The sequence below is a fragment of the Cimex lectularius genome, unplaced genomic scaffold, assembly GCF_000648675.2.
Source record: "Cimex lectularius strain Harlan isolate CLEC.00 unplaced genomic scaffold, Clec_2.1 scaffold285, whole genome shotgun sequence".
In the NCBI taxonomy this organism is placed as follows: Eukaryota; Metazoa; Arthropoda; class Insecta; order Hemiptera; family Cimicidae; genus Cimex; species Cimex lectularius.
This window is the reverse complement of record NW_019392999.1, coordinates 37,181-47,690: the sequence shown is the minus strand read 5'-3', so window position 1 is coordinate 47,690 and position 10,510 is coordinate 37,181. Positions and strand designations below refer to the sequence as shown.

Sequence of the window (10,510 nt, the reverse complement as noted above, 5' to 3'; positions counted from 1 at the left end):
GATCCCTTTTCGGTTATAAATTAATCCTTCGGAAATAAATCCGAGCTACAAACGAACAAGTGCTAAATTAAAGTAGCCGGCTTCTGGAGTTGGTAGGGTGTTAGTGGTAGATAATTTTGAGCCTATATCAACGCTCAATTTTATTTATATTTTGATTTACTTGGATCATGGTAGAAGATGGAAACCTCTTTATAATAATTACACTTGATTTATGTGTTTTCTTCACCTAAAGATATACCAAGGATAAGCACTCTGCTTTTCTTCTCAGCACTGTGCCATCACAATCTCAAAGATCATCTATGGAGGGATGGTCAAGAGGATTTAAGGACGACTATGAATTTTTTTTGTTATAACCTCCTAATAAATAATGGAGAAGGTTTGGCATCGCAGACCGTATCAAAATTATTCAGTGTCCCCTTAACCCGGTTTTTCGGCTAATAAACCAAAAAAAATCCTAAGTCGAATTCTTCAGTATAAAGCTCAGTCAAAATTGATCGCCGACGAATACACTCCACGGGCGACAGAGGAAGAACAATGGGTACAGGACAGAAGCGAAATAGCGCGAGTCGAAGAAGGTAAGCAAAATGATTAAATTTTCATCTTACGTCACAAAGCAATACCTCTCGTGCTCTTCGTGTGCCATAAGGTTAAGACCGTAAAAATACTGTGAAAATAAAAAAGACGTGTTAAAAGATAGCCCGACATGATTTTCAATAATATTTACAAAGTGTTGAAAAGTTGAAATCGGGGACAAAACAGCTGTTACCACACATTTACACGAAATAGTCACAGACAAAACTATGAACTGCGTGTTACTACGCAGGCTTCATAAGACACCAGAACATGTCACACATGACACCCTTGTTACATGGTTGCGGAGGACAGTAAGTAGAGGAGTGCCCGCCTTCATCGGATTCTACAGTTTTGACTTCTTTTTCCAGTAACAGCACCATGGCGCTATCGAGGGACATCCTGGCGACTTTTAAAGCCGAGCGGCAACGCGAGAAGGTTAAGGAAAAAGCCGCCGCGAGGTACCTACGCGTCAGGTCGCTTCTCGACCAGGCCGACAAGCTCATCGCCGAGGCTCAACTTCCGAGGCAGATGAAGAACAAGTTCGCAGCAAAGATACTCAGGGCGAGGAGGGAACTCGACCTAGGAGATGACCCTACCAAGGTTGTTATCTTACATTCAAACTTGCAAATCCATCTCTGACGAGAAAACATCTAAAACAAAACCACACTTATTAAAAAAAAACAATTTTCTCCAAGTCAAGCCAAGACGACTCCCTCCTATAGAGGTCATGCCCGAACCTTCCCCATCATAAATTTTAAGTGCATTAAAACAATATCACCGTATATAGAATCAAAGCTTTAGATCGTTTATAGGTCCTCTTGGGGTTGTTCTTATTCTGGCCACAATAAATAGAGGTTAGTGTTATGTTCTTTCCTGTTGATATAAACCAGACCAAGCAAGTTAAGCCTGAAGTGGTACGTCGTTACATTAAACATTTTGCCAAACCTTTATAAACTTTTAAAACGAGTAAATTTAAATTTGCAAAGAACAATTTTATACAACAATAACATTTTAAAAATTTTTACAATTAATTAAGGTTTTTAGTTGAGATGAAAAACCTTAATTAATTGTCGTTTAAATTTAAATTAGTGAATTAAAAAAAAAAAAATTTTGGTATTTTAATTTGTACGTACATTGGAATTTCCAAACATCATTTCCTCAATTTGGAAATTTCAGGCTTTTATCACTCGTAATTTGATTTTTCAATTAGATGCTTAGTTCTATTTAAAACAGTAAAATTGACTGCCAGAATTGACCATCGTCGTAATAAAACTATAAAGTGCTGGTAAGATCTGGGTCCGTTTGTTCTCGCTATTCGCTCACAAACTCGATCATTGATGATAAAACGAAGTTTAGGATTTTTAAAAAATGTTTTTATACTACAGATACATGAGCTTTTTCTAGCTTCTCCCTGTATAATTGTAATTAAGTGGATGGAGTTTTTGACATTGTTCCCGTGATGCATAGATTTGCCAATTTTTGCACACTGTTTGATTTTTGGGAAGGTTTTCTTTGTTAAGTTTTTTTTCACCGTATTAATGAGCCATAGGTTTTGTTACTGCCTTGTGTAGCCAATATGCCATTTTTTTTTGTACACCTCTTATTGAACTTTGACATTTTGGGCAGTTGAATGAGCAATATAGATAATTCACTAATTTTCGTGGTCCGCTTGAATAATTAATATCATTCAATTAATTAAGGTTTTTAGTTGAGATAAAAAGTCAGTGTCACGAGCGGGATTCGAACCCACGACTTTCGGCTTGATACGCCGCTACTCTATCACTTGAGCTATCGTGACTTCGATCCGCTCGGACACTAACTTCCCATCTCAACCCCACCTTTTAAATTTTCCCTCCTTTTTGCCATTTTTCAATTCAAGAGAGTATAGATACTTTTGTGACGGAGTTTCTTCTGTAGCTCTTGAGGCCGACGAATAGAGTTGACAGTAATGTGGAAAACTGATATACATTTTGTATGAATACATTTACAATGGGAATACATTTACCAGTTCTTGACCGAGTGGTTTACATAGCAACTTTACCTTCCTAGTATGAAAACCAAACCTTTAAATTTCTTATTTCCTCGATTTTGCTTTCAGATAAGTGAAAATGTCCATGACATTGTCGTGATATTGAGGCAAGACGTCAAGTCTGCGACTAAACTGTTAGACATGACGCTCAGCTCGCTCAAGAAAGACCTGGAAACCCTTGACGAGTGTGTATTTTTCAACTTATCGTCAAGAAAAGTCAAACCGTATTTGTCTGATTAAGTTCGATTTTTTTCAGAAGGAAAGACGGTGAACTCCTGCCGCGTTTCACGAAAGCCTTGGCCATCACGCAGAAACAGATTCGACTGCCGAAGGTATTTTACTAAAGGGCATGGCAAAATTAGTAAAGTTGATGCCTGCATCATCGCTAGTAAATATTTTTTTCAAAATTAAGTTTCAGAATTTCTTCGATTTTTGCACATATTTCCTCGGCTATCGCGGCACTGTTGATTCAAAACCGTGGAGCTACATAGGATGGGCGTTTCAACGAGAACAAACAAAATGTTAGTTTTGGCTTTAAAAAAACATAGATAAATTTGTTATGGAAGATCTTGTCGGCTACCAGAGAGAGAAATGACACGTTTATTATTTAACCCAAATCTTTATATTTTTTTTCAAATCCTCTTCCATAACAAATTATTCTGTGAATTGAAATTTCGTTATATTGATCTCTGAAACGACCCAAACTGGTGGCTGCAAGATCGTTTTCAAGTCGATTTCTCCTTCAGAAATAAAAAAAAACACTATTTTTTTTCAGATGGAAACTGGAGAAGCGAAGGTAACGTCTTTCAGCCCAACCCCTCGCGAATACGCGTTTGAGTCGAAGAGAAAAGCGGCAGACGCAGGCGACTCCCCGACACCGAAAGAAGAGACAACTCTCAAAGAATCGAAACAGGACAAATTCAAGGAAAACAAGTCGGATTTCACATCATCGTGGTATGAAAACGAAACGGATGAGGATCGCAAGAGGATGGAAATGGAACTGAGTGAAGAGTGCGGAACCCTCGACACGTAAGCAATTTTCTCTTTCCCAGACACAATAATACATGCCCAGTACCTTATACTAAAATGGTAGAACATAAAAAATACTGCTTTTGATATTAATTTATCCTTGAGTGTAAGTATGGTTGAATAAATCTACAATTGTTTCACAACCTTTCCATTGCATTTATGCAATCATCAGGGCTTATAGGTACATAAAAGTTTGATAGGTTGGTACATGCTTTAATAACTTTTGGTTAGGCTGAAATTGAAATTTTTTGAAGAATCATCATTTCTATCGCCCGTCGTTCCCAGGTCCGCCTATTCTCGTATCATTTCAGCGTGACGCGTCTGACTTAAAAACAGCGAGAACAGGCGGACGGTCGACCCGACCAAAATCGCTGTTTCTCAACTTCTTAAACCTCTTTCTTCATTCACTAGATTTGTTTTTTCTCCGATTCTTCTTGGTTTTAATTCAGATTTTTTCTCTTTTTTCATTGACTGCCCAGAAAACCACTACTCCTGACCCGGGTGGCGTTGATAAATCGAAAAGTGTTCTCAAACTCGATCAGAAGCCGTTTATCAAAAATTATCCATGCTGCGACCGAGCACTTCTACACCCTTTTAACATTTTCGGTCATTTTACTCTTCATCTAAAACAACGGATTTGATCGGTGAGTGGAACCAAATTCTATTTGAAATCATGACTAAAAAAACTAATCACAACCTAAACCTAACCCTACCTAATCTAACCTAACCAGTCACTAAACTTTCCCTAATTATATAACATCTCAACTAAATTCTCTCCAATAATAATTTTAATTATTACAAAAATTCTTCGTATTGTTCGCTTTTTGTGTAAAATATGTTCCTGTTATTCATTTTGTTTCACTAGACAAAAATTCTTAGAGATGAATTAACATAATTCGTAAAGAAAATCATCTTACTTAACTGAAAATGAAATGCAAACAAGCGAGAATAGGCGGACCCAGTAAAGTAATTTTCATTTAGTGAGCCTTCATTGATATTTCGTTTCTTAGTATAATTGTTTTTCTGTATAAAAGTATATCATTGACTCATAGAAGTAGATTATTGAATCAATTGAGCTCTTGGTTATAATAAGCATCACTGTTGTTTTATTAACTAGAATTGATAGAAAAAGTTGACTAAAAAGCAAAAAAATACTTACCTTATTTACTTAAAATGTGTTTGGTACAATTTTTTTCCCTTTGTACTAAACTTACTTCAATTTTCCAGACTGCATTTCGCCCTGAGGATCCTAAACGAGATGGGACGGCCAGACCTCTCGCAGGATGAGGTCCGGGAGCTGGAGATGACGATGAAGAGGACGAAGAAAATGCTGCTGAACCGTCGCGAGTGCCAGAAGCTCCGCGGCCCCCTGGAGACGCTCCAGTACGCCATGGAATTGCCGAAGGCCGAACGGGAGCCGGCGTTCTCCACAGCCCTCCAGTCCGTTCACAAAGCGGTCAACGCCTTCGAGGTTTTGGACAATCTCAATTCGAATTGATTTTCACCAGCATTTCAACCTCAGAAAAACAATTTTATCCCTTGTGCTCCCGACGAAAGAGTGTAAAATATTTGGAAATAAAACAAATTATGGCCCAAGCAGGTTTTAGTGACACCACTCTAGAACACGAAATTGATTTACATTTAAACCTCCTGGGTGTATATATATATATATATATATACATATATATATATATATATATATATATTTAGCTATTTGGCTCAACTAAAAACAGTACGAGTAGCATTTCACAAAACCTCTCACTCCTATTTTTCTCTAAAGTCCTTGGATGTAAAAGAGAAATAAGCCAAATCACTGCAAATATAATAACACATTAATTTATATTCCCCTCCCTTTCACTCACTCACTCACTCTCACTCTCTCTCTCTCTCTCTCCTCTCTCTTTCTATTGCTCCCTCACTCTGTCTCTCTCCACACTCTTTATGTTGCTCCCTCTACTTCTTAGTCTGTCTCTCTGACTCCATCTATCTAGCTAATCTCTCTCGCTCTCACTCTCTCTCTCTCTCTTTCTCTCTTCTTTTCAATTGCCCTTCCCATATTCTATGTATGAATTTATTAATCTTAGAACATATGCGGTTTATTTCTCACTTTCTTTTTCTTTATCTCACTACCTCTTTCTGTCNATATATATTCTATCTATTTATTTATGTATCTATCTATCTACGTATCCCTCTCTTACTCACTATCTATATATCTACCTATATCTATCTCCTGTCTCTCTATATCTTTCTCCTATCCTTTTTCTAATATGTCTATTTGTTTCGTTATTTCGTTCAATGAACAAAAAAAAATTCATTTGACATGTAAGAGTAAAACACCGCGATATTCTTTCTTCCTAGTTAAAAAAAGTTCAACCTCAATTTAATTAACGCTTTTAACATTCATGCGTGTCAATTATTTTTTCGTTGATTAAATTTATAATATGTAATTAACGGATATTCAATTCTGCCTATGCAATATGCATAATGGTGTATTTCTATTTACTTTTGTACCATCCTCTTTCTCACGGTTGCGAGAACTAAAGATAAAATCCGCCTATAAAACGACCAGAGTATTTACATAGAAACATCCAATTATTTTTTGTAAAAAAAAAAGAAATATATTGTTACATAGATAATTGAGTCGATTAAAAAATTCAGTCAAAGGAAAGCCATCTTAATCGTAATTTCATGAGTGTGGTGAAAAAACATGTACAAAAATTGAATATTCGATTAATCAAACCTTCTAATACTTGCAAATGATTATATTTATTTTCTTGCCCCGTACACGAGATGCCTTATAACCGACCCTTGTGAGGGATTAACAAGACGTCCGTTGAACGAGCGTGTAAGGCCCCTCCGGATGTTATTAATTCTCTAGGAACAAGAATAGGTAATTGTATACATGGCGCCGGCTACTCCAAGCACAACAACCACTTATCTTATTTAATCCGTGATACAAGTACAGACGGGTCGGAAAACAATAATTTATCCCCTACTGGTAACACTGGGAAGGGAGGAAACTAAAGTTTTCAAAATTTGGAATCATGTAGTACAGTTACAGCTGTTTAAGTTTAATAGTGAAATGAGAAACTTATTGTCTTGAATCCTCTGGCATACATCGTTCCCACTACTTTATCAAAGCTCCCATTATCACATCTACATGGTGCACAAAATGGAGAATATGAAGTCATTTACTTTTCTGTTCAATTTGGTCTGGCAGGTTTGTTCATCGATGGCTTTATGTGCTCTTAGGGAAAATTCCATCCTCAACAGCACCGTCTACTGGTTTGGTTTGATACCGACGTCTACGTCACCAACTGGCCAAATCATCAGTACGTTAATCCGATCATTTGAGATGGGATTCAGATTCTGGTGGATGCAGTTACCATCAAAATAATATTCACTTAACCTAGACAACAGGTTCTCAGCATTATTACAGGAGCTCCAGAGTATGTGCTTTCAAACCTTGTATTTAAAGGTTATAAAAATGTCCTGTGGTTCTTTTCGAGCATATAAGACGAATTTCTTCTTCCTAAAAAGAAGGATTCTTCAGTATTCATAAATTATCCATCATAATGCTTGAGGACATCTCAGTTTGCTCGTTTTGGGACATTTGGTCTGCCTATTCTCGCAGGTTTGGTTGGTCAGATGCTTTTCAGTTTCCAGCGGGTCTAGGTACAAAAAGGACCCGAATAAATAAATCCACCCTATTGATAGAGATAAGCCAAAACGCCCTCTCAACACGACGAACAAGAATGACACATCTACACGGAAAACAAACACTTTGAGCCGTGAAGATGATCTTAATAAAGATCGAAACGTTGGTACGATAAAGAAAATGTTTTTCTAAAACTACGTCACACCAGACCGCATCTCACGACCCCCAAATTAACATTAAGTAACGGTCACTAAACAGCACACAATTAACCATATTATTGAACTGCACATACTGCCATTGTGAGATATCCGCAAGGGATTGGAGGAGTGATTAAACCACAGGTAGTTTCGGATCATTTTCGTAGGCCTATTCCCGTCATTTTGGTTTGTTCGTTTGAACTTGCGTATAAAAAAACCAGCCTAAACAAAAAACCACATTGAATATTAAAAGTATGGAATAATGACTCTTAGGAAATCTACAAATCATCACGCTCTTGTGTTAAAAACCAAACTATCCATTTCCCATACTGCGGAAATCAGGTAAACTTTCAGATACTTATCATATGGTATCTGCTGAAGCCTTAATTCCAAAGTCCAAACGCCAAATTGCTCGAATATAAGACTATTGTCCTCATTCAAAAAAGAAGGTTACCACAGAATTCATTAATTATTGATCTTACTGAACTGCTTGTAATTTAATTGTAGATTTCCTTTGAGGGGTCTGCAGGATGATTAACCAATATTTGGTCGATTACCTGCCGTTTTCCTCTGTAAGGAATTAATTATTATTATAAATCCCAGTTGTGCCAACTACTTGTATGATGCGGCCACAATTATTTGCGCCCTAATCCCTAAACGGGCTGATAAGGGACTGCGTCCTTAGTTTGGCTCCCGTCGTCACTTGTTCATGCGTCCTCTTTCCTTCCGTGAAAAAATACGAAGTGTTAGCATTCCTTACTTCAAGATTAGAAGTTATTTTCAGTTTAATTTTTTTTAAATTTCAAATCACGGTAGTGAAATCCGCCAGCTGCCGATAGAAAATGTTTCGACGGAACCTAGCAGGTATCGTACTAATCTAAGCCACTGAAAAGAAGATTGGCGAGGATTGCACACCCGTTCACCTCAGGTATTGGGGCTTTAATTAATTTTAGTATATTTAATTATTGGTTTCGCGATCACACCATCGCACTCCTATTTAACGGCGCTACATAATTAATGTGGTCCTCCGGGCCGGATGACCATTAATTCTTTTCAGTACCCATCACATTAACATCTTGGTTACGTTGAGGGTTTAGGTGCACTTCTGGGTAGTAATTTTCTGATTTAATAATAAATTTTATAATTTTATTGTCTTCATTGCTGGGTAGGATTTGAAGTGGTGGAAATGTCACTCAACCCTCTTCCTCGCATCTTGTGGATAAATTATTTGACCGGTATTGCGTTTAGACGTCTGCTTTACTATGCTCTACCCTACTATAAATTAAAATGGTAAATTTACCAATTAAAAAAATCTTAATATTAGAGGAAATAAAAATCTACTTGCCATTCTTCAAAAGGTCGTGGCCACATCAATGCATATTAAGCAAAATAGGTATTTACTAATTAATTAGTCACTTTTTACTTATCAAGATATAAATGCAACATTCACTTAAAACATCGGTCTCAATCAATGGGCTAAGCCGGCAATTAGCCGAAGGCTCATTTGCATGGAGGAGTCGCAGATGGCCTTCCGGCCTGGCCTGGATGAAGATAGCGCCCGTTCGGGTTAATTGTTACCACCCTGTAATTCGGATAAGATCAAAACGTTCTTTATCGACCATCAATTCTGATCGATCGATCCCCCATTAACAAATAGACAGTAGGGGAGGCTAATTGATCGCCCATTTCATTCGCCACGATTATTCCTGCTGGTTGACGAAAAAACCAAAAAGTCCTATTGATTTATTTTGAACTGATGATAAAATTGATTAATCATTTACTGACAAAGTTACAAAAAAATTAAATAAATAAACCATACATCATTACTTCCTAAAATACTTGAACTGTCTTGACTTGAAATTGACTTAACAATGTTAAAAAATATTAAAAATGGCATGAAAACATCTATGAAGTAAACATTATCGAACAAGAAACATAGCAATGTTTAAACCAAATGATCAAAACCTTTTTAGTAATAGAGACATAAAATAAATTGCCTAAAATAGACTGTTTATCTACATAATTCAAATTGAAATAAGAATAGGACTTTTCCAATTTTGTTCTGTTTTAATACCCTTCTACCCAATATACTTTAATTGTGATACGTATTTATTTTTCTGGAGAGTCTGTACTTTAGGTTTAAGCATGAAAATCTAACGTTTTACTAAATTTGACGATTATTCAACAGATGGCTTCAGTTGTTTTGGTCGGACAACTGGATTTTATCTTATTTTAATGTGTTGTGATTAGTGACCGTTAATCGATAATTATTCAGAAATCGTGAGATGCGGTCTGGTGGGATGTAGGCTTCAGAAAAACATTTTCTTTATCGTGCCAACGTTTCGATTTTATTGAGATCATCTTCAGGGCTCAAACTCTCAACACGACACGCAAGAATGGCACAATTACACAGAAGACAAACACTTTGAGCGCTGAAGATGATCTCAATAAAGATCGAAACGTTGGAACATAAAGAAAATTTTTTTCTGAAACACATCAGACCGTATCTCACGATTTCTGAATAATTATCGATTAACGATCACGAATAACCACACTTATTTTAATTTTCAACTCTACTTCTATTGTTTTTTTATTTTGTTAGGTATTTATTTTTCTGGAGAGTCTGTAATTTTAAGTAATGCAGTAAGTTTAAGCATGAAAATCTAAAATTGTACTAAATTTGACGATTATTCAACGGGTGGCTTCAGTTGTTTTTGTCGAACAGCTGGTTTTTAAATTATTTTAATTTTTAAGGTAAGCATTAATGTTTAAGCAGGTTCAGGTGGTATTAAAATTAAAATCCATTGGGTAGAAGTTGAGGAAAAAATAAAATAAGGCGAACACAAACTGTGCGTTCAAAAAATGGTCTCTAACATTTAAAAAATTGTTGAAAAACTAATAAAATTTACGATCTGATGCTTATACAGAACGTAAAGAAGCCCCTGAAGAAAAAATGCACATTTTGGAAAAATAGAAGAAACACAAATAAAATCAAAGAGTTTGATGCTTCTCCAGGCTCATCCA

General features: G+C 36.4%; 1 protein-coding gene across 7 annotated transcripts; it reads left to right on the top strand.

Annotated features, from left to right (window-relative positions):
* The first annotated feature begins 343 nt into the window (after nucleotides 1-343).
* LOC106666556 lies at nucleotides 344-5,227 on the top strand. 7 transcript variants are annotated; one of them, XM_014393836.1, is made up of 7 exons: nucleotides 665-884; nucleotides 942-1,173; nucleotides 2,672-2,787; nucleotides 2,844-2,934; nucleotides 3,378-3,631; nucleotides 4,111-4,275; nucleotides 4,859-5,227. In XM_014393836.1, the coding sequence occupies exons 1-6, from the start codon at nucleotides 844-846 to the stop codon at nucleotides 4,256-4,258; spliced, it is 882 nt and encodes a 293-aa protein (XP_014249322.1). In that variant the 5' UTR covers nucleotides 665-843; the 3' UTR covers nucleotides 4,259-4,275; nucleotides 4,859-5,227. The 7 variants fall into 7 exon arrangements, with proteins under 7 accessions (XP_014249321.1, XP_014249317.1, XP_014249319.1 ...); XM_014393835.1 differs by lacking the exons at nucleotides 665-884; nucleotides 4,111-4,275 and adding an exon at nucleotides 344-575 and having other exon boundaries at nucleotides 2,862-2,934; XM_014393831.1 differs by lacking the exons at nucleotides 665-884; nucleotides 4,111-4,275 and adding an exon at nucleotides 344-575.
* Nucleotides 5,228-10,510: the final 5,283 nt, after the last annotated feature.